This window comes from Coregonus lavaretus, assembly GCF_964263955.1.
Source record: "Coregonus lavaretus genome assembly, chromosome: 11".
Lineage (NCBI taxonomy): Eukaryota > Metazoa > Chordata > Actinopteri > Salmoniformes > Salmonidae > Coregonus > Coregonus lavaretus.
Window position 1 is genome coordinate 59,434,175 of NC_139998.1, and position 23,795 is coordinate 59,457,969.

At 51.3% G+C, this 23,795-nt stretch overlaps 1 protein-coding gene across 1 annotated transcript in view; it reads right to left on the reverse strand.

Moving 5' to 3' along the window:
• Positions 1-23,795, reverse strand: part of tmem131 (transmembrane protein 131) — a 153,290-nt gene that overhangs the window by 122,743 nt on the left and 6,752 nt on the right. Inside the window, exons 2-5 of the mRNA XM_084172016.1 lie at positions 20,978-21,042; positions 18,795-18,835; positions 15,411-15,479; positions 11,513-11,633 (exon numbers count right to left, since the gene is read on the reverse strand). Coding sequence (XP_084028142.1) covers positions 11,513-11,633; positions 15,411-15,479; positions 18,795-18,835; positions 20,978-21,042 — 296 coding nt within the window. The remainder of the gene's footprint in view (positions 1-11,512; positions 11,634-15,410; positions 15,480-18,794; positions 18,836-20,977; positions 21,043-23,795) is intronic.

Sequence of the window (23,795 nt, forward strand, 5' to 3'; positions counted from 1 at the left end):
GGGGCTGTGCTTTGGCGGAGTGGGTGGGGTTATATCCTTCCTGTTTGGCCCTGTCCGGGGGTTCTTCGGATGGGGCCACAGTGTCTCCGGACCGCTCCTGTCTCAGCCTCCAGTATTTATGCTGCAGTAGTTTATGTGTCGGGGGGCTGGGGTTAGTTGGTTATACCTGGAGTACTTCTCCTGTCTTATCCAGTGTCCTGTGTGAATTTAAGTATGCTCTCTCTAATTCTCTCGTTCTCTCTTTCTCTCTGAGAACCTGAGCCCTAGGACCATACGTCAGGACTACCGGGCATGATGACACCTTGCTGTCCCCAGTCCGCCTGGCCTTGCTGCTATTCCAGTTTCAACTGTTCTGCCTGCGGCTACGAAACCCCTACCTGTCCCAGACCTGCTGTTTTCAACTCTTAATGATCGGCTATGAAAAGCCAACTGAGAGACCTGAGCCCTAGGACCATACGCCGGGACTACCGGCCGTGGTGACTCCTTGCTGTCCCCAGTCCACCTGGCCTTGCTGCTATTCCAGTTTCAACTGTTCTGCCTGCGGTTATGGAACCCCTACCTGTCCCAGACCTGCTGTTTTCAACTCTTAATGATCGGCTATGAAAAGCCAACTGAGATTTATTCCTGATTATTATTTGACCATGCTTGTCACTTATGAACATTTTTGAACATCTTGGCATGGTTCTGTTATAATCTCCACCCGGCACAGCCAGAAGAGGACTGGCCACCCCTCATAGCCTGGTTCCTCTCTAGGTTTCTTCCTAGGTTTTGCCTTTCTAGGGAGTTTTTCCTAGCCACCGTGCTTCTACACCTGCATTACTAGCTGTTTGGGGTTTTAGGCTGGGTTTCTGTACAGCACTTCGAGATATTAGCTGATGTAAGAAGGGCTATATAAAATAAAATTGATTGATTGATTGATTGATGTAGTTGATGGAGATGGGGGGAGCTAGTGGGTCTGGGCAGGGTGATGTAGTTGATGGAGATGGGGGAGCTAGTGGGTCTGGGCAGGGAGATGTAGTTGATGGAGATGGGGGGAGCAGGTGGTTCTGGGCAGGGTGATGTAGTTGATCTGGAGATGGGGGGAGCTAGTGGGTCTGGGCAGGGTGATGTAGTTGATGGAGATGGGGGAGCTAGTGGGTCTGGGCAGGGTGATGTAGTTGATCTGGAGATGGGGGGAGCTAGTGGGTCTGGGCAGGGTGATGTAGTTGATGGAGATGGGGGGAGCTAGTGGGTCTGGGCAGGGTGATGTAGTTGATCTGGAGATGGGGGGAGCTAGTGGGTCTGGGCAGGGTGATATAGATGATGGAGATGGGGGGAGCTAGTGGGTCTGGGCAGGGTGATGTTGTTGATGGAGATGGGGGAGCTAGTGGGTCTGGGCAGGGTGATGTTGTTGATGGAGATGGGGGAGCTAGTGGGTCTGGGCAGGGTGATGTAGTTGATGGAGATGGGGGAGCTAGTGGGTCTGGGCAGGGTGATGTAGTTGATCTGGAGACGGGGGAGCTAGTGGGTCTGGGCAGGGTGATGTAGTTGATCTAGAGATGGGGGGAGCTAGTGGGTCTGGGCAGGGTGATGTAGTTGATGGAGATGGGGGGAGCTAGTGGGTCTGGGCAGGGTGATGTAGTTGATCTGGAGATGGGGGAGCTAGTGGGTCTGGGCAGGGTGATGTAGTTGATCTGGAGATGGGGGAGCTAGTGGGTCTGGGCAGGGTGATGTAGTTGATCTGGAGACGGGGGAGCTAGTGGGTCTGGGCAGGGTGATGTAGTTGATGGAGATGGGGGAGCTAGTGGGTCTGGGCAGGGTGATGTAGTTGATCTGGAGACGGGGGAGCTAGTGGGTCTGGGCAGGGTGATGTAGTTGATAGAGATGGGGATCTAGTGGGTCTGGGCAGGGTGATGTAGTTGATCTGGAGATGGGGGAGCTAGTGGGTCTGGGAAGGGTGATGTAGTTGATGGAGATGGGGGAGCTAGTGGGTCTGGGCAGGGTGATGTAGTTGATCTGGAGACGGGGGAGCTAGTGGGTCTGGGCAGGGTGATGTAGTTGATGGAGATGGGGGAGCTAGTGGGTCTGGGCAGGGTGATGTAGTTGATCTGGAGACGGGGGAGCTAGTGGGTCTGGGCAGGGTGATGTAGTTGATAGAGATGGGGATCTAGTGGGTCTGGGCAGGGTGATGTAGTTGATCTGGAGATGGGGGAGCTAGAGGGTCTGGGCAGGGTGATGTAGTTGATGGAGATGGGGGAGCTAGTGGGTCTGGGCAGGGTGATGTAGTTGATCTGGAGACGGGGGAGCTAGTGGGTCTGGGCAGGGTGATGTAGTTGATGGAGATGGGGGGAGCTAGTGGGTCTGGGCAGGGTGATGTAGTTGATGGAGATGGGGGAGCTAGTGGGTCTGGGCAGGGTGATGTAGTTGATGGAGATGGGGAAGCTAGTGGGTCTGGGCAGGGTGATGTAGTTGATGGAGATGGGGAGCTAGTGGGTCTGGGCAGGGTGATGTAGTTGATCTGGAGACGGGGGAGCTAGTGGGTCTGAGCAGGGTGATGTAGTTGATCTGGAGATGGGGGGAGCTAGTGGGTCTGGGCAGGGTGATGTAGTTGATGGAGATGGGGGAGCTAGTGGGTCTGGGCAGGGTGATGTAGTTGATCTGGAGACGGGGGAGCTAGTGGGTCTGGGCAGGGTGATGTAGTTGATCTAGAGATGGGGGGAGCTAGTGGGTCTGGGCAGGGTGATGTAGTTGATCTGGAGATGGGGGAGCTAGTGGGTCTGGGCAGGGTGATGTAGTTGATCTGGAGATGGGGGAGCTAGTGGGTCTGGGCAGGGTGATGTAGTTGATGGAGATGGGGGAGCTAGTGGGTCTGGGCAGGGTGATGTAGTTGATGGAGATGGGGGGAGCTGGTGGGTTTGGGCAGGGTGATGTAGTTGATCTGGAGATGGGTCAGCTAGTGGATCTGGGCAGGGTGATGTAGTTGATGGAGATGGGGGGAGCTAGTGGGTCTGGGCAGGGTGATGTAGTTGATCTAGAGATGGGGGGAGCTAGTGGGTCTGGGCAGGGTGATGTAGTTGATCTAGAGATGGGGGGAGCTAGTGGGTCTGGGCAGGGTGATGTAGTTGATGGAGATGGGGAGCTAGTGGGTCTGGGCAGGGTTATTTAGTTGATCTAGAGATGGGGGGAGCTAGTGGGTCTGGGCAGGGTGATGTAGTTGATGGAGATGGGGGGAGCTAGTGGGTCTGGGCAGGGTGATGTAGTTGATGGAGATGGGGGGAGCTGGTGGGTCTGGGCAGGGTGATGTAGTTGATGGAGATGGGGGGAGCTAGTGGGTCTGGGCAGGGTGATGTAGTTGATGGAGATGGGGGGAACTAGTGGGTCTGGGCAGGGTGATGTAGTTGATCTGGAGATGGGGGGAGCTAGTGGGTCTGGGCAGGGTGATGTAGTTGATCTGGAGATGGGGGAGCTAGTGGGTCTGGGCAGGGTGGTGTAGTTGATCTGGAGATGGGGGGAGCTAGTGGGTCTGGGCAGGGTGATGTAGTTGATGGAGATGGGGGGAGCTAGTGGGTCTGGGCAGGGTGATGTAGTTGATGGAGATGGGGGAGCTAGTGGGTCTGGGCAGGGTGATGTAGTTGATGGAGATGGGGAGCTAGTGGGTCTGGGCAGGGTGATGTAGTTGATAGAGATGGGGGAGCTAGTGGGTCTGGGCAGGGTGATGTAGTTGATGGAGATGGGGGAGCTAGTGGGTCTGGGCTGGGTGATGTAGTTGATCTAGAGATGGGGGGAGCTAGTGAGTCTGGGCAGGGTGATGTAGTTGATGGAGATGGGGGGAGCTAGTGGGTCTGGGCAGGGTGATGTAGTTGATCTGGAGATGGGGGAGCTAGTGGGTCTGGGCAGGGTGATGTAGTTGATCTGGAGATGGGGGAGCTAGTGGGTCTGGGCAGGGTGATGTAGTTGATCTGGAGACGGGGGAGCTAGTGGGTCTGGGCAGGGTGATGTAGTTGATGGAGATGGGGGAGCTAGTGGGTCTGGGCAGGGTGATGTAGTTGATCTGGAGACGGGGGAGCTAGTGGGTCTGGGCAGGGTGATGTAGTTGATAGAGATGGGGATCTAGTGGGTCTGGGCAGGGTGATGTAGTTGATCTGGAGATGGGGGAGCTAGTGGGTCTGGGCAGGGTGATGTAGTTGATGGAGCTAGTGGGTCTGGGCAGGGTGATGTAGTTGATCTGGAGACGGGGGAGCTAGTGGGTCTGGGCAGGGTGATGTAGTTGATGGAGATGGGGGGAGCTAGTGGGTCTGGGCAGGGTGATGTAGTTGATGGAGATGGGGAGCTAGTGGGTCTGGGCAGGGTGATGTAGTTGATCTGGAGACGGGGGAGCTAGTGGGTCTGGGCAGGGTGATGTAGTTGATCTGGAGATGGGGGGAGCTTGTGGGTCTGGGCAGGGTGATGTAGTTGATGGAGATGGGGGAGCTAGTGGGTCTGGGCAGGGTGATGTAGTTGATGGAGATGGGGGAGCTAGTGGGTCTGGGCAGGGTGATGTAGTTGATCTGGAGACGGGGGAGCTAGTGGGTCTGGGCAGGGTGATGTAGTTGATCTAGAGATGGGGGGAGCTAGTGGGTCTGGGCAGGGTGATGTAGTTGATCTGGATATGGGGGAGCTAGTGGGTCTGGGCAGGGTGATGTAGTTGATCTGGAGATGGGGGAGCTAGTGGGTCTGGGCAGGGTGATGTAGTTGATGGAGATGGGGGAGCTAGTGGGTCTGGGCAGGGTGATGTAGTTGATGGAGATGGGGGGAGCTGGTGGGTTTGGGCAGGGTGATGTAGTTGATCTGGAGATGGGGGAGCTAGTGGGTCTGGGCAGGGTGATGTAGTTGATGGAGATAGGGGGGGCTAGTGGGTCTGCGCAGGGTGATGTAGTTGATCTGGAGATGGGGGGAGCTAGTGGGTCTGGGCAGGGTGATGTAGTTGATCTGGAGATGGGGGTGTGAGCAGGTGGGTCTGGGCAGGGTGATGTAGTTGATGGAGATGGGGGTGTGAGCAGGTGGGTCTGGGCAGGGTGATGTAGTTGATCTGGAGATGGGGGAGCTAGTGGGTCTGGGCAGGGTGATGTAGTTGATGGAGATGGGGGAGCTAGTGGGTCTGGGCAGGGTGATGTAGTTGATCTGGAGATGGGGGAGCTAGTGGGTCTGGGCAGGGTGATGTAGTTGATGGAGATGGGGGAGCTAGTGGGTCTGGGCAGGGTGATGTAGTTGATCTGGAGATGGGGGAGCTAGTGGGTCTGGGCAGGGTGATGTAGTTGATGGAGATGGGGGAGCTAATGGGTCTGGGCAGGGTGATGTAGTTGATCTGGAGATGGGGGTGTGAGCAGGTGGTTCTGGGCAGGGTGATGTAGTTGATCTGGAGATGGGGGAGCTAGTGGGTCTGGGCAGGGTGATGTAGTTGATGGAGATGGGGGGAGCTAGTGGGTCTGGGCAGGGTGATGTAGTTGATCTAGAGATGGGGGGAGCTAGTGGGTCTGGGCAGGGTGATGTAGTTGATGGAGATGGGGGAGCTAGTGGGTCTGGGCAGGGTGATGTAGTTGATGGAGATGGGGGGAGCTAGTGGGTCTGGGCAGGGTGATGTAGTTGATCTAGAGATGGGGGGAGCTAGTGGGTCTGGGCAGGGTGATGGAGATGGGGAGCTAGTGGGTCTGGGCAGGGTGATGTAGTCGATCTAGAGATGGGGGGAGCTAGTGGGTCTGGGCAGGGTGATGTAGTTGATGGAGATGGGGTAGCTAGTGGGTCTGGGCAGGGTGATGTAGTTGATGGAGATGGGGGGAGCTAGTGGGTCTGGGCAGGGTGATGTAGTTGATCTGGAGATGGGGGGAGCTAGTGGGTCTGGGCAGGGTGATGTAGTTGATCTGGAGACGGGGGAGCTAGTGGGTCTGGGCAGGGTGATGTAGTTGATGGAGACGGGGGAGCTAGTGGGTCTGGGCAGGGTGATGTAGTTGATAGAGATGGGGGAGCTAGTGGGTCTTGGCAGGGTGATGTAGTTGATGGAGATGGGGGAGCTAGTGGGTCTGGGCAGGGTGATGTAGTTGATGGAGATGGGGGGAGCTAGTGGGTCTGGGCAGGGTGATGTAGTTGATCTGGAGATGGGGAGCTAGTGGGTCTGGGCAGGGTGATGTAGTTGATCTGGAGATGGGGGAGCTAGTGGGTCTGGGCAGGGTGATGTAGTTGATGGAGATGGGGGGAGCTAGTGGGTCTGGGCAGGGTGATGTAGTTGATCTGGAGATGGGGGGAGCTAGTGGGTCTGGGCAGGGTGATTTAGTTGATCTGGAGATGGGGGAGCTAGTGGGTCTGGGCAGGGTGATGTAGTTGATGGAGATGGGGGAGCTAGTGGGTCTGGGCAGGGTGATGTAGTTGATCTGGAGACGGGGGAGCTAGTGGGTCTGGGCAGGGTGATGTAGTTGATCTGGAGATGGGGGAGCTAGTGGGTCTGGGCAGGGTGATGTAGTTGATCTGGAGATGGGGGGAGCTAGTGGGTCTGGGCAGGGTGATGTAGTTGATGGAGATGGGGGAGCTAGTGGGTCTGGGCAGGGTGATGTAGTTGATCTGGAGACGGGGGAGCTAGTGGGTCTGGGCAGGGTGATGTAGTTGATGGAGATGGGGGGAGCTGGTGGGTCTGGGCAGGGTGATGTAGTTGATCTGGAGATGGGGGAGCTAGTGGGTCTGGGCAGGGTGATGTAGTTGATGGAGATGGGGGAGCTGGTGGGTCTGGGCAGGGTGATGTAGTTGATGGAGATGGGGGGAGCTGGTGGGTCTGGGCAGGGTGATGTAGTTGATCTGGAGATGGGGGAGCTAGTGGGTCTGGGCAGGGGGATGTAGTTGATGGAGATGGGGGAGCTAGTGGGTCTGGGCAGGGTGATGTAGTTGATGGAGATGGGGGGAGCTAGTGGGTCTGGGCAGGGTGATGTAGTTGATCTGGAGATGGGGGGAGCTAGTGGGTCTGGGCAGGGTGATGTAGTTGATGGAGATGGGGAGCTAGTGGGTCTGGGCAGGGTGATGTAGTTGATGGAGATGGGGGGAGCTAGTGGGTCTGGGCAGGGTGATGTAGTTGATCTAGAGATGGGGGGAGCTAGTGGGTCTGGGCAGGGTGATGTAGTTGATGGAGATGGGGGAGCTAGTGGGTCTGGGCAGGGTGATGTAGTTGATGGAGATGGGGGGAGCTAGTGGGTCTGGGCAGGGTGATGTAGTTGATCTAGAGATGGGGGGAGCTAGTGGGTCTGGGCAGGGTGATGGAGATGGGGAGCTAGTGGGTCTGGGCAGGGTGATGTAGTCGATCTAGAGATGGGGGGAGCTAGTGGGTCTGGGCAGGGTGATGTAGTTGATGGAGATGGGGGAGCTAGTGGGTCTGGGCAGGGTGATGTAGTTGATGGAGATGGGGGGAGCTAGTGGGTCTGGGCAGGGTGATGTAGTTGATCTGGAGATGGGGGGAGCTAGTGGGTCTGGGCAGGGTGATGTAGTTGATCTGGAGACGGGGGAGCTAGTGGGTCTGGGCAGGGTGATGTAGTTGATGGAGATGGGGGGAGCTAGTGGGTCTGGGCAGGGTGATGTAGTTGATCTGGAGACGGGGGAGCTAGTGGGTCTGGGCAGGGTGATGTAGTTGATAGAGATGGGGGAGCTAGTGGGTCTGGGCAGGGTGATGTAGTTGATGGAGATGGGGGAGCTAGTGGGTCTGGGCAGGGTGATGTAGTTGATGGAGATGGGGGGAGCTAGTGGGTCTGGGCAGGGTGATGTAGTTGATCTGGAGATGGGGAGCTAGTGGGTCTGGGCAGGGTGATGTAGTTGATCTGGAGATGGGGAGCTAGTGGGTCTGGGCAGGGTGATGTAGTTGATCTGGAGATGGGGGAGCTAGTGGGTCTGGGCAGGGTGATGTAGTTGATGGAGATGGGGGGAGCTAGTGGGTCTGGGCAGGGTGATGTAGTTGATCTGGAGATGGGGGGAGCTAGTGGGTCTGGGCAGGGTGATGTAGTTGATCTGGAGATGGGGGAGCTAGTGGGTCTGGGCAGGGTGATGTAGTTGATGGAGATGGGGGAGCTAGTGGGTCTGGGCAGGGTGATGTAGTTGATCTGGAGACGGGGGAGCTAGTGGGTCTGGGCAGGGTGATGTAGTTGATCTGGAGATGGGGGAGCTAGTGGGTCTGGGCAGGGTGATGTAGTTGATCTGGAGATGGGGGGAGCTAGTGGGTCTGGGCAGGGTGATGTAGTTGATGGAGATGGGGGAGCTAGTGGGTCTGGGCAGGGTGATGTAGTTGATCTGGAGACGGGGGAGCTAGTGGGTCTGGGCAGGGTGATGTAGTTGATCTGGAGACGGGGGAGCTAGTGGGTCTGGGCAGGGTGATGTAGTTGATCTAGAGATGGGGGGAGCTAGTGGGTCTGGGCAGGGTGATGTAGTTGATGGAGATGGGGGAGCTAGTGGGTCTGGGCAGGGTGATGTAGTTGATCTGGAGACGGGGGAACTAGTGGGTCTGGGCAGGGTGATGTAGTTGATCTGGAGACGGGGGAACTAGTGGGTCTGGGCAGGGTGATGTAGTTGATCTGGAGACGGGGGAGCTAGTGGGTCTGGGCAGGGTGATGTAGTTGATCTGGAGATGGGGGGAGCTAGTGGGTCTGGGCAGGGTGATGTAGTTGATGGAGATGGGGAGCTAGTGGGTCTGGGCAGGGTGATGTAGTTGATGGAGATGGGGGAGCTAGTGGGTCTGGGCAGGGTGATGTAGTTGATCTGGAGACGGGGGAGCTAGTGGGTCTGGGCAGGGTGATGTAGTTGATCTGGAGATGGGGGGAGCTAGTGGGTCTGGGCAGGGTGATGTAGTTGATCTGGAGATGGGGGGAGCTAGTGGGTCTGGGCAGGGTGATGTAGTTGATCTGGAGATGGGGGGAGCTAGTGGGTCTGGGCAGGGTGATGTAGTTGATGGAGATGGGGGAGCTAGTGGGTCTGGGCAGGGTGATGTAGTTGATGGAGATAGGGGGAGCTGGTGGGTCTGGGCAGGGTGATGTAGTTGATCTGGAGATGGGGGAGCTAGTGGGTCTGGGCAGGGTGATGTAGTTGATGGAGATGGGGGGAGCTAGTGGGTCTGGGCAGGGTGATGTAGTTGATCTGGAGATGGGGGGAGCTAGTGGGTCTGGGCAGGGTGATGTAGTTGATCTGGAGATGGGGAGCTAGTGGGTCTGGGCAGGGTGATGTAGTTGATGGAGATGGGGGGAGCTAGTGGGTCTGGGCAGGGTGATGTAGTTGATGGAGATGGGGGGAGCTAGTGGGTCTGGGCAGGGTGATGTAGTTGATGGAGATGGGGGAGCTAGTGGGTCTGGGCAGGGTGATGTAGTTGATGGAGATGGGGGGAGCTAGTGGGTCTGGGCAGGGTGATGTAGTTGATCTGGAGATGGGGGGAGCTAGTGGGTCTGGGCAGGGTGATGTAGTTGATCTGGAGATGGGGGGAGCTAGTGGGTCTGGGCAGGGTGATGTAGTTGATGGAGATGGGGGGAGCTGGTGGGTCTGGGCAGGGTGATGTAGTTGATCTGGAGATGGGGGGAGCTAGTGGGTCTGGGCAGGGTGATGTAGTTGATGGAGATGGGGGGAGCTAGTGGGTCTGGGCAGGATGATGTAGTTGATGGAGATGGGGGGAGCTGGTGGGTCTGGGCAGGGTGATGTAGTTGATGGAGATAGGGGGAGCTGGTGGGTCTGGGCAGGGTGATGTAGTTGATCTGGAGATGGGGGAGCTAGTGGGTCTGGGCAGGGTGATGTAGTTGATGGAGATGGGGGGAGCTAGTGGGTCTGGGCAGGGTGATGTAGTTGATCTGGAGATGGGGGGAGCTAGTGGGTCTGGGCAGGGTGATGTAGTTGATCTGGAGATGGGGAGCTAGTGGGTCTGGGCAGGGTGATGTAGTTGATGGAGATGGGGGGAGCTAGTGGGTCTGGGTAGGGTGATGTAGTTGATGGAGATGGGGGGAGCTAGTGGGTCTGGGCAGGGTGATGTAGTTGATGGAGATGGGGGAGCTGGTGGGTCTGGGCAGGGTGATGTAGTTGATCTGGAGATGGGGGAGCTAGTGGGTCTGGGCAGGGTGATGTAGTTGATCTGGAGATGGGGGGAGCTAGTGGGTCTGGGCAGGGTGATGTAGTTGATGGAGATGGGGGGAGCTAGTGGGTCTGGGCAGGATGATGTAGTTGATGGAGATGGGGGGAGCTGGTGGGTCTGGGCAGGGTGATGTAGTTGATCTGGAGATGGGGGAGCTAGTGGGTCTGGGCAGGGTGATGTAGTTGATGGAGATGGGGGAGCTAGTGGGTCTGGGCAGGGTGATGTAGTTGATGGAGATGGGGGGAGCTAGTGGGTCTGGGCAGGGTGATGTAGTTGATGGAGATGGGGGGAGCTAGTGGGTCTGGGCAGTGTGATGTAGTTGATGGAGATGGGGGAGCTAGTGGGTCTGGGCAGGGTGATGTAGTTGATCTAGAGATGGGGGGAGCTAGTGGGTCTGGGCAGGGTGATGTAGTTGATGGAGATGGGGGGGAGCTAGTGGGTCTGGGCAGGGTGATGTAGTTGATGGAGATGGGGGGGAGCTAGTGGGTCTGGGCAGGGTGATGTAGTTGATCTGGAGATGTGGGAGCTAGTGGGTCTGGGCAGGGTGATGTAGTTGATGGAGATGGGGGAGCTAGTGGGTCTGGGCAGGGTGATGTAGTTGATGGAGATGGGGGAGCTAGTGGGTCTGGGCAGGGTGATGTAGTTGATGGAGATGGGGGAGCTAGTGGGTCTGGGCAGGGTGATGTAGTTGATGGAGATGGGGGAGCTAGTGGGTCTGGGCAGGGTGATGTAGTTGATGGAGATGGGGGAGCTAGTGGGTCTGGGCAGGGTGATGTAGTTGATGGAGATGGGGGAGCTAGTGGGTCTGGGCAGGGTGATGTAGTTGATGGAGATGGGGGAGCTAGTGGGTCTGGGCAGATGGGGGAGCTAGTGGGTCTGGGCAGGGTGATGTAGTTGATATTTGTATGATGTTGTCATTTGTATGTGTATGTTTTGTATTTTTTATAAAATACCAAATAAAATATTAAATACAAAAAATTAAAATTAGACTGAATTCCATCAGCAGATATACACCGACTTCTGTTGTGCAGGTAATTTTTTAACCAGCCGCAGGCCGCTTTGGTCTAGACCGATTTGGAATAATATCAAAGAGAACGGATAGATCTAAAATATGTGTCAAGGGCTCCACAATCAGAGGTGCAGCAAGCCGTAGGAGACACCCTTCTTTGGCCTGTCACATGTCAAAGTAAAAGCTGGTTATAAGCAGCACAACCTGTTACTACTCACCCCCGAGCGAGACCAGATGTGTCAAGTCTCTCACAAGAGCAAGCTCAGCAGTTCTACGCTTCGATTTTAAGCGTTTTTTACAGGAAGTCTGACATCACCATTTGTCTCCATGGCCACAGGCTCAGTGTCCTCACATTACACACAATTTGTCAATATTATATTTATCATGTGATTCTTATAGGCCTAATAACTTACCCTATTCTGGAAAAAGGATGCATGGAAATGTGCTGTTGTCGCTGATATTGAAACAAAACTAATTTCTTCTGAGCTGGGATTATTCAAGTAAACCTTTTCCATTTTTGGCATCCCAACAGGCCTAGAGAAAAAGCAGAAAGAACAAATGTGTAAGGAAGGACAAATAACATGATAAAATCTTCATGACTCATCAATAAAGTTTTATATACAGTACCAGTCAAAAGTTTGGACACACCTACTCATTCAAGGGTTTTTCTTTATTTTTACATTGTAGAATAATAGTGAAGACATCAAAACTATAAAATAACAATTATGGAATCATGTAGTAACCAAAAAAAGTGTTAAACAAATCAAAATATATGTTATATTTGAGATTCTTCAAATAGCCACCCTTTGCCTTGATGACAGCTTTGCACACTCTTGGCATTCTCTCAACCAGCTTCATGAGGTAGTCACCTGGAATGCATTTCAATTAACAGGTGTGCCTTCTTAAAAGTTAATGCGTTTGAGCCAATCAGTTGTGTTGTGACAAGGTAGGGGGGGTATACAGAAGATAGCCCTATTTGGTAAAAGACCAAGTCCATATTATGGCAAGAACAGCTCAAACAAGCAAAGAGAAACTACAGTCCATCATTCCTTTAAGACATGAAGGTCAGTCAATACAGAACATTTCAAGAACTTTAGAAGTTTCTTCAAGTGTAGTCGCAAAAACCATCAAGCGCTATGATGAAACTGGCTCTCATGAGGACCGCCACAGGAATGGAAGACCCAGAGTTACCTCCGCTGCAGAGGATAAGTTCATTAGAGTTACCAGCCTCAGAAATTGCAGCCCAAATAAATGCTTCACAGAGCTCAAGTCACAGACACATCTCAACATCAACTGTTCAGAGGGGACTGTGTGAATCAGGTCTTCATGGCCGAATTGCTGCAAAGAAACCACTACTAAAGGACACCAATAATAAGAAGAGACCTGTTTGGGCCAAGAAACACGAGCAATGGACATTAGACCAGTGGAAATGTGTCTTTGGTCTGGAGTCCAATTTGGAGATTTTGGTTCCAACCTCCGTGTCTTTGTGAGATGCGGTGTGGGTGAACAGATGATCTCCGCATGTGTATTTCCCACCGTAAAGCATGGAGGAGGTGGTGTTATGGTGTGGGGGTGCTTTGCTGGTGATACTGTCTGTGATTTATTTAGAATTCAAGGCACACTTAACCAGCATGGCTACCACAGCATTCTGCAGCGATACGCCATCCCATCTGGTTTGGGCTTAGTGGGACTATAATTTATTTTTCAACAGGACAATGACCCAACACACCTCCAGGCTGTGTAAGGGCTATTTTACCAAGAAGGAGAGTGATGGAGTGCTGCATCAGATGACCTGGCCTCCACAATCCCCCGACCTCAACCAAATTGAGATGGAGTCGGACGGCAGAGTGAAGGAAAAGCAGCCAACAAGTGCTCAGCATATGTGGGAACTCCTTCAAGACTATTGGAAAGCATTCCAGGTGAAGCTGTAGGTCTACATTATCATCAATACAACGGCATACTGACATAACGGAGAATACCAACGGCATACTGACATAACGGAGAATACCAACGGCATACTGACATAACGGAGAATACCAACGGCATACTGACATAACGGAGAATACCAACGGCATACTGACATAACGGAGAATACCAACGGCATACTGACATAATGGAGAATACCAACGGCATACTGACATAACTGAGAATACCAACGGCATACTGACATAACGGAGAATACCAACGGCATACTGACATAACGGAGAATACCAACGGCATACTGACATAATGGAGAATACCAACGGCATACTGACATAATGGAGAATACCAACGGCATACTGACATAATGGAGAATACCAATGGCATACTGACATAACGGAGAATACCAACGGCATACTGACATAATGGAGAATACCAACGGCATACTGACATAATGGAGAATACCAACGGCATACTGACATAATGGAGAATACCAACGGCCTGGGGGTGTGTCCCCCTTCCTTTCTTTGTGACAGTGATTCATTATATGACAGGTTTCCCTGTCCTCCTCTGTAATGACAAGGTGAGTAAGGTATGTTTGAGGAGGTTATTAAGGCATGTTTTGAGGAGGGTAGTAAGGCATGTTTTGAGGAGGTTATTAAGGCATGTTTTCAGGAGGTTATTAAGGCATGTTTTGATGAGGTTATTAAGGCATGTTTTGAGGAGGTTATTAAGGCATGTTTTGAGGAGGTTATTAAGGCATGTTTTGATGAGGTTATTAAGGCATGTTCTGAGGAGGTTAGTAAGGTATGTTTTGAGGAGGTTAGTAAGGCATGTTTTCAGGAGGTTATTAAGGTATGTTTGAGGAGGTTATTAAGGCATGTTTTGATGAGGTTATTAAGGCATGTTTTGAGGTTAGTAAGGTATGTTTTGAGGAGGTTAGTAAGGCATGTTTTCAGGAGGTTATTAAGGCATGTTTTGATGAGGTTAGTAAGGCATGTTTTGATGAGGTTAGTAAGGCATGTTTTGAGGAGGTTAGTAAGGCATGTTTTGATGAGGTTATTAAGGCATGTTTTGAGGAGGGTAGTAAGGCATGTTTTGAGGAGGGTAGTAAGGCATGTTTTGATGAGGTTATTAAGGCATGTTTTGAGGAGGTTAGTAAGGTATGTTTTCAGGAGGTTAGTAAGGCATGTTTTGAGGAGGTTATTAAGGCATGTTTTGAGGAGGTTATTAAGGCATGTTTTGAGGAGGGTAGTAAGGCATGTTTTGAGGAGGGTAGTAAGGTATGTTTTGAGGAGGGTAGTAAGGTATGTTTTGAGGAGGGTAGTAAGGCATGTTTTGAGGAGGTTAGTAAGGCATGTTTTGAGGAGGGTAGTAAGGCATGTTTTGAGGAGGGTAGTAAGGCATGTTTTGAGGAGGGTAGTAAGGCATGTTTTGAGGAGGGTAGTAAGGCATGTTTTGAGGACGTTATTAAGGCATGTTTTGAGGAGGGTAGTAAGGCATGTTTTGAGGAGGGTAGTAAGGCATGTTTTGAGGAGGGTAGTAAGGCATGTTTTGAGGAGGGTAGTAAGGTATGTTTGATGAGGTTAGTAAGGCATGTTTTGAGGAGGGTAGTAAGGTATGTTTGATGAGGTTAGTAAGGCATGTTTTGAGGAGGGTAGGACAACATAACATGAGATCAGTGAGTCTGCTTCCATTGTCAGTGTGGATCTAATAAATCTGACCACACCAATGTTCCCACTGTCTGTATATCTGACTGGTAATCCGTCAGTCTAACACATTAATATGCATCCCAAACATAGCTGTAGAAGGCTGTTCCCTGTTCAACAGAAACTAGGTTTTAGTCCTATTGTTTGGCTTCAATCACAGACTCAGTTATTATGAAACTGTGAAGACTAGCTAAATAGAGAGAAAAACACCAACACTACTAGTGGAGGGAGGGAGGACAAGGGAACACACTACTAGTGGAGGGAGGGAGGGTGGGAGGGTGAGGGAACACACTACTAGTGGAGGGAGGGAGGGAGGGAGGACAAGGGAACACACTACTAGTGGAGGGAGGGAGGGAACACACTACTAGTGGAGGGAGGGAGGGAACACACTACTAGTGGAGGGAGGGAGGGTGGGAGGGTGAGGGAACACACTACTAGTGGAGGGAGGGAGGGAACACACTACTAGTGAAGGGAGGGAGGGAACACACTACTAGTGGAGGGAGGGAGGGAGGGAGGGAGGGTGAGGGAACACACTACTAGTGAAGGGAGGGAGGGAGGGTGAGGGAACACACTACTAGTGAAGGGAGGAAGGGATGGAGGGAGGGAGGGAGGGAGGGAGGGAGGGAGGGAGGGAGGGAGGGAGGGGATGAAAGAAGGGAAGGTGGACTAGTCAGGTACTTACTGTTCATGGAAGTCCAGCATTGGAGGCTGGAAGAGTATAGGTCTGCAGTTCTCTGGATGTGGGGATGCACTGGAGGAGACAGGAAGAGGACAGTAAGACAGGAAGCGGACAGTAAGACAGGAAGAGGACAGTGAGACAGGAAGCGGACAGTAAGACAGGAAGAGGACAGTGAGAGAGGAAGAGGACAGTGAGACGGGAAGAGGACAGTGAGAGAGGAAGAGAACAGTGAGACAGGAAGAGGAGAGTACCAGGTAGAGAGTTGGGGCTCCATGTTGATCTGGATCTGCAATTTAACGTACACTACAGTGGCGTCCAGGTTAAATTCATGTGCAATGCATCTCAAACTAAACAGTACACACACACACACACACACACACACACACATCATGTCCTGTTTCTCCCAAAGACAAACATCTTTGTTTCTACCGGTTGTGGATCCTTGTGTCCACATAGAAACGCACTGCACAGATGCATCGAGTTTGTTGTCACACAGACTGGCAGAGAGAAGCCCTGATTGGTTGAGAGTGTAGGCACGCAGGTTCACAGGTGTGTGGAGCTCCAGGCAGAGAGGGGAGGAAGCCACCAAGCAAGCCTGAGAACAGGTGTATGGAGCTCCAGGCAGAGAGGGGAGGATGCCACCAAGCAAGCCTGAGAACAGGTGTGTGGAGCTCCAGGCAGAGAGGGGAGGAAGCCACCAAGCAAGCCTGAGAACAGGTGTGTGGAGCTCCAGGCAGAGAGGGGAGGATGCCACCAAGCAAGCCTGAGAACAGGCGTGTGGAGCTCCAGGCAGAGAGGGGAGGAAGCCACCAAGCAAGCCTGAGAACAGGTGTATGGAGCTCCAGGCAGAGAGGGGAGGAAGCCACCAAGCAAGCCTGAGAACAGGTGTATGGAGCTCCAGGCAGAGAGGGGAGGATGCCACCAAGCAAGCCTGAGAACAGGCGTGTGGAGCTCCAGGCAGAGAGGGGAGGATGCCACCAAGCAAGCCTGAGAACAGGTGTGTGGAGCTCCAGGCAGAGAGGGGAGGAAGCCACCAAGCAAGCCTGAGAACAGGTGTATGGAGCTCCAGGCAGAGAGGGGAGGATGCCACCAAGCAAGCCTGAGAACAGGTGTGTGGAGCTCCAGGCAGAGAGGGGAGGATGCCACCAAGCAAGCCTGAGAACAGGTGTGTGGAGCTCCAGGCAGAGAGGGGAGGAAGCCACCAAGCAAGCCTGAGAACAGGTGTGTGGAGCTCCAGGCAGAGAGGGGAGGAAGCCACCAAGCAAGCCTGAGAACAGGCGTGTGGAGCTCCAGGCAGAGAGGGGAGGAAGCCACCAAGCAAGCCTGAGAACAGGTGTGTGGAGCTCCAGGCAGAGAGGGGAGGAAGCCACCAAGCAAGCCTGAGAACAGGCGTGTGGAGCTCCAGGCAGAGAGGGGAGGAAGCCACCAAGCAAGCCTGAGAACAGGTGTGTGGAGCTCCAGGCAGAGAGGGGAGGAAGCCACCAAGCAAGCCTGAGAACAGGTGTGTGGAGCTCCAGGCAGAGAGGGGAGGATGCCACCAAGCAAGCCTGAGAACAGGCGTGTGGAGCTCCAGGCAGAGAGGGGAGGATGCCACCAAGCAAGCCTGAGAACAGGTGTGTGGAGCTCCAGGCAGAGAGGGGAGGATGCCACCAAGCAAGCCTGAGAACAGGTGTGTGGAGCTCCAGGCAGAGAGGGGAGGATGCCACCAAGCAAGCCTGAGAACAGGTGTGTGGAGCTCCAGGCAGAGAGGGGAGGATGCCACCAAGCAAGCCTGAGAACAGGTGTGATCCAGTAGGCAGGAGGGTCAGGGCATCCTCTTCCTCACTGAATCCTCCCTGCAGGTAGAATCATACATTTAAACTCAGTTTTTCACAATTCCTGACATTTAATCCTAGTAAAAATTCCCTGTTTTAGGTCAGTTAGGATGACGCAGATGCTAAGCTACAGGACTGTTTTGCTAGCACAGACTGGAACATGTTCCGGGATTCTTCAGATGGCATTGAGGAGTACGCCACATCAGACACTGGCTTCATCAAAAAGTGCATCGATGACGTCATCCCCACAGTGAACGTACGTACATACCCCAACCAGAAGCCATGGATTACAGACATACATCTGCACTGAGCTAAAGGTTAGAGCTGCCGCTTTCAAGGAGCGGGACTCTAACCCGGACGCTTATAAGAAATCCTGCTATGCCCTCCGACGAACCATCAAACAGGCAAAGAGTCAATACAGACCTAAGATTGAATCGTACTACACCGGCTCTGACGCTCGTCGGATGTGGCAGGGCTTGAAAACTATTACAGACTACAAAGGGAAGCACAGCCGCGAGCTGCCCAGTGACACAATACTTCCAGACGAGCTAAACCACTTCTACGCTCGCTTCGAGGCTTAGAGTAATCCTGAGTGGCGCAGTGGTCTAAGGCACTGCATCGCAGTGCTAACTGTGCCACTAGAGATCCTGGTTCGAATCCAGGCTCTGTCGCCGCCGGCCGCGACCGGGAGACTCATGGGCGGCGCACAATTGGCCCAGTGTCGTCCAGGGTAGGGGAGGGAATATATATAGCCTCCCTACTGTTATTTTATTTTACTTCTGCTCTTTTTTTCTCAACACTTTTTTGTTGTTGTTTTATTTTACTTTTTTTATAAAAAAATAAATGCATTGTTGGTTAAGGGCTGTAAGTAAGCATTTCACTGTAATGTCTGCACCTGTTGTATTCGGCACATACAGAGGGAGAGAGATGACTCAAGGAGCAAACAGAGTCAACTATAAAAACTGACATGATACGCGGCGGAGTTGCGCATTACATTTAACAAACCAAACATTAAAATACTGTTATAGAAGGTAAAGTAAAAACTCAAACCGCCCTTATGAAAAAAGATTGCCGATAGAGTGCAGTATAACTGATGCTGCAAATACTGTATCCAAAATACCACAAGCGACTGCAGTTACTGCAGTTTCAAAACTGCAATCTTTTTTTTGTGAAGGCGGTCCATGCATCAGGTAATCTATCTAATTGCAGATTCACAAGTCCAGTAACAAGCACGGTAACAAGCCAGGTCATTTATCTAGGGATGTAGCTCAGTTGATAGAGCATGGCGTTTGCAACGCCAGGGTTGTGGGTTCGATTCCCACGGGGGGCCAGTATATATAAAAAAAAATATATATATATATGTATTCACTAACTGTAAGTCGCTCTGGATAAGAGCGTCTGCTAAATGACTAAAATGTAAATGTAAATCTAAATGGCAGATTCACGTCCCACAACAAGCATCGCATGGCCTTTCTAATGTGAAACACATGCTGGGATCTGTCTGTCTGTAGACCAACTGGATAATTGGGGGCAGCACATTGGATTGAAGAGAGACAAAAAATAGACAACTTACCTTTTTCTGTTAAATAAACTAAGATCAATGTCAGACTCTGTCTGCAAAGAGAAGAAAACAATCACGATACGTTTTAGTAAAGCTTCTGAAAGGCAACAAGTTTATGTTCAAAATACAAAACTTGTTAAAATCAGGAGAATGTAGTATGATATGCAAGACATCTTGGCTTTAAAGTGTGAGGGTGTGAAACACAAGTTGATGTGAGTGACTGGATATAGACTGTATGAACCTAAAAATATCTTTACAGTCTTTACATCAGCAGTATTCCCACTGGCAGGGCATCTCTCTGAGTCAGTGGAGGTGAGTGTCCTTCTGTATTAATGAGTGGGAGTCTTTGTGATGCTGCCAAGTGAGCTAAATCCAGTGTAGGCCAGTTAAATCTACTATCTAGCGGTGCTTCTTTCTGCTGGTCTAAATTAAGCCATGCCTGCGTCCCAAAAGGCACCCTATTCCCTATGTAGTGCACTACTTTAGACCAGAGAATGGCACCCTATTCCCTATATAGTGCCCTACTTTAGACCAGAGAATGGCACCCTATTCCCTATATAGTGCCCTACTTTAGACCAGAGAATGGCACCCTATTCCCTATGTAGTGCCCAGAGGGTTCTGGTCCAAAGTAATGCTCTAGAACAGCACCATATAGCTGATATACAGACTGTAAAGGCTCTGGTCCAAAGTAATGCTCTAGAACGGCACCCTATAGCTGATATACAGACTGTAAAGGTTCTGGTCCAAAGTAATGCTCTAGAACAGCACCCTATAGCTGATATACAGACTGTAAAGGTTCTGGTCCAAAGTAATGCTCTAGAACAGCACCCTATAGCTGATATACAGACTGTAAAGGTTCTGGTCCAAAGTAATGCTCTAGAACAGCACCCTATAGCTGATATACAGACTGTAAAGGTTCTGGTCCAAAGTAATGCTCTAGAACAGCACCCTATAGCTGATACACAGACAGTAAAGGTTCTGGTCCAAAGTAATGCTCTAGAACGGCACCCTATAGCTGATATACAGACTGTAAAGGTTCTGGTCCAAAGTAATGCTCTAGAACGGCACCCTATAGCTGATATACAGACTGTAAAGGTTCTGGTCCAAAGTAATGCTCTAGAACAGCACCCTATAGCCGATATACAGACTGTAAAGGTTCTGGTCCAAAGTAATGCTCTAGAACAGCACCCTATAGCTGATATACAGACTGTAAAGGTTCTGGTCCAAAGTAATGCTCTAGAACAGCACCCTATAGCTGATATACAGACTAAAGGCTCTGGTCCAAAGTAATGCTTTAGAACAGCACCCTATAGCTGATATACAGACTGTAAAGGTTCTGGTCCAAAGTAATGCTCTAGAACGGCACCCTATAGCTGATATACAGACTGTAAAGTTTCTGGTCCAAAGTAATGCTCTAGAACAGCACCCTATAGCCGATATACAGACTGTAAAGGTTCTGGTCCAAAGTAATGCACTAGAACAGCACCCTATAGCTGATATACAGACTGTAAAGGTTCTGGTCCAAAGTAATGCTCTAGAACAGCACCCTATAGCTGATATACAGACTAAAGGCTCTGGTCCAAAGTAATGCTCTAGAACAGCACCCTATAGCTGATATACAGACTGTAAAGGTTCTGGTCCAAAGTAATGCTCTAGAATAGGGTAGCCTGACTACTCACACTAAATAGTTCTGCTGCTCTGTGGTTCTGCTCTACATACTTCAGTCTGAGACTGCCATCATTGAAGTCGTTGGTGGTGACGAGTACAAAACAAAGTCATCGGCGATTGGATCGTCTCTGACCTATCAGAGTATCAAAGCCAATGACACATTTTCAAAACCACCTCTTTACCCACGTGTGTTCTGGCTCTGGCCCAAACCATCGGTTTCTGGACCAGTCAGACCAGTCCTGAACGTGTTGGCATTCGGTGAAGGATACTCAGATCCAGACTCCTTGAGGAGAAGAAACGAATGCGGGCGTGGCCTAGCGTTTGGCAGGAGCAAGGAGTCTGGGTAGCCAGGTAAAGGATAGGGTGGTATTTGGTTCTGTTTTTTATACCCATAGCATAGTCCTACTACACAATAACAGACAGCTTTACTGAGCCGGAACAAACACAGAGGACCCTCCAGTCATAAAAGTAACAAGTGTTTCAACAAAAGGTTAACTGGCTGCTTAAAGAGATGAACTGTGGCTTACCTGTAAGAGGCGTCCTCCTTCTCCAAAGTGTAGCACCTCGAGGATCGTGTCTGACTGTATGAACGCTGTGAAGACAGAGACAGGAGTTACACGCCAGTTCAAGGGTCATTTGGACAATAACTAGTAGCTCCCTGGAAGCAACCTGGTCTCAAAGCATTTCGTATTATTCTGTATGTAAATCCGGGACAGTCCATTTGGTATGATATGTTACGTTTCGTATGTATTAAAATTGTGGATGTCCATCACCCATTTCGTATTACATGATGAATTTGCAAAACGTATGATAAAAGGGTTAAGGTTAGGGAAAGGGTTAAGGTCAGGGGAAGGGATAGCTAAAAGGGTTAAGGTTAGGGAAAGGGTTAAGGTCAGGGGAAGGGATAGCTAAAAGGGTTAAGGTTAGGGGAAGGGGAAGGGTTAGCTAAAAGGGTTAAGGTTAGGGAAAGGGTTAAGGTCAGGGGAAGGGTTAGCTAAAAGGGTTAAGGTCAGGGGAAGGGTTAGCTAAAAGGGTTAAGGTTAGGGGAAGTGTTAGCTAAAAGGGTTAAGGTCAGGGGAAGGGTTAGCTAAAAGGGTTAAGGTCAGGGGAAGGGTTAACTAAAAGGGTTAAGGTTAGGAGAAGGGTTAACTAAAAGGGTTAAGGTTAGGGGAAGGGTTGGCTAACATGCTAAGTAGTTGCAAAGTGGCCAACAAAATTTGTAAGTAGTTGAAAAGTTGCTAATTAACTAAAATGCTAAAGTTGTCCGTGATGAGATTCGAACTCGCAACGTTTGGGTTGCTAGAGTCTTAAGTCTTATGTAACCAGACCAAACGTAACATATCATATTATTATTATTATTATTATTATTATTATATCATACTGTTTGGATCCTATTTACATTTACCATGTTACGTCTGGTCTATGAGACCAGGCTGCTGGATGTGGATCCGAATCAGACATGCAGGCGGTGTCCCAAATGGCACCCTGTTCCCTTTATGGTACACTACTTTAGACCAGGGGACCAGAGCCTCTGTTCCCTTTATGGTACACTACTTTAGACCAGGGGACCAGAGCCTCTGTTCCCTTTATGGTGCACTACTTTAGACCAGGGGACCAGAGCCTCTGTTCCCTTTATGGTACACTACTTTAGACCAGGGGACCAGAGCCTCTGTTCCCCTTTATGGTACACTACTTTAGACCAGGGGACCAGAGCCTCTGTTCCCTTTATGGTACACTACTTTAGACCAGGGGACCAGAGCCTCTGTTCCCTTTTATGGTACACTACTTTAGACCAGGGGACCAGAGCCTCTGTTCCCTTTATGGTACACTACTTTAGACCAGGAGACCAGAGCCTCTGTTCCCTTTATGGTACACTACTTTAGACCAGGGGACCAGAGCCTCTGTTCCCTTTTATGGTACACTACTTTAGACCAGGGGACCAGAGCCTCTGTTCCCTTTATGGTACACTACTTTAGACCAGGGGACCAGAGCCTCTGTTCCCCTTTATGGTACACTACTTTAGACCAGGGGACCAGAGCCTCTGTTCCCTTTTATGGTACACTACTTTAGACCAGGGGACCAGAGCCTCTGTTCTCTTTATGGTACACTACTTTAGACCAGGGGACCAGAGCCTCTGTTCCCTTTATGGGGCACTACTTTAGACCAGGGGACCAGAGCCTCTGTTCCCTTTATGGTGCACTACTTTAGACCAGGGGACCAGAGCCTCTGTTCCCTTTATGGTACACTACTTTAGACCAGGGGACCAGAGCCTCTGTTCCCTTTATGGTACACTACTTTAGACCAGGAGACCAGAGCCTCTGGGCCCTTTTATGGTACACTACTTTAGACCAGGGGACCAGAGCCTCTGTTCCCTTTATGGTACACTACTTTAGACCAGGAGACCAGAGCCTCTGTTCCCTTTATGGGGCACTACTTTAGACCAGGGGACCAGAGCCTATGGGCCCTTTATGGTACACTACTTTAGACCAGGGGACCAGAGCCTCTGTTCCCTTTTATGGTACACTACTTTAGACCAGGAGACCAGAGCCTCTGTTCCCTTTATGGGGCACTACTTTAGACCAGGGGACCAGAGCCTCTGTTCCCTTTATGGTACACTACTTTAGACCAGGGGACCAGAGCCTCTGTTCCCTTTTATGGTACACTACTTTAGACCAGGGGACCAGAGCCTCTGTTCCCTTTTATGGTACACTACTTTAGACCAGGGGACCAGAGCCTCTGTTCCCTTTATGGGGCACTACTTTAGACCAGGGGACCAGAGCCTCTGTTCCCTTTATGGTACACTACTTTAGACCAGGGGACCAGAGCCTCTGTTCCCTTTATGGTACACTACTTTAGACCAGGAGACCAGAGCCTCTGGGCCCTTTTATGGTACACTACTTTAGACCAGGGGACCAGAGCCTCTGTTCCCTTTATGGTACACTACTTTAGACCAGGAGACCAGAGCCTCTGTTCCCTTTATGGGGCACTACTTTAGACCAGGGGACCAGAGCCTATGGGCCCTTTATGGTACACTACTTTAGACCAGGGGACCAGAGCCTCTGTTCCCTTTTATGGTACACTACTTTAGACCAGGAGACCAGAGCCTCTGTTCCCTTTATGGGGCACTACTTTAGACCAGGGGACCAGAGCCTCTGTTCCCTTTATGGTACACTACTTTAGACCAGGGGACCAGAGCCTCTGTTCCCTTTTATGGTACACTACTTTAGACCAGGGGACCAGAGCCTCTGTTCCCTTTTATGGTACACTACTTTAGACCAGGGTACCAGAGCCTATGGGCCCTTTATGGTACACTACTTTAGACCAGGGGACCAGAGCCTCTGTTCC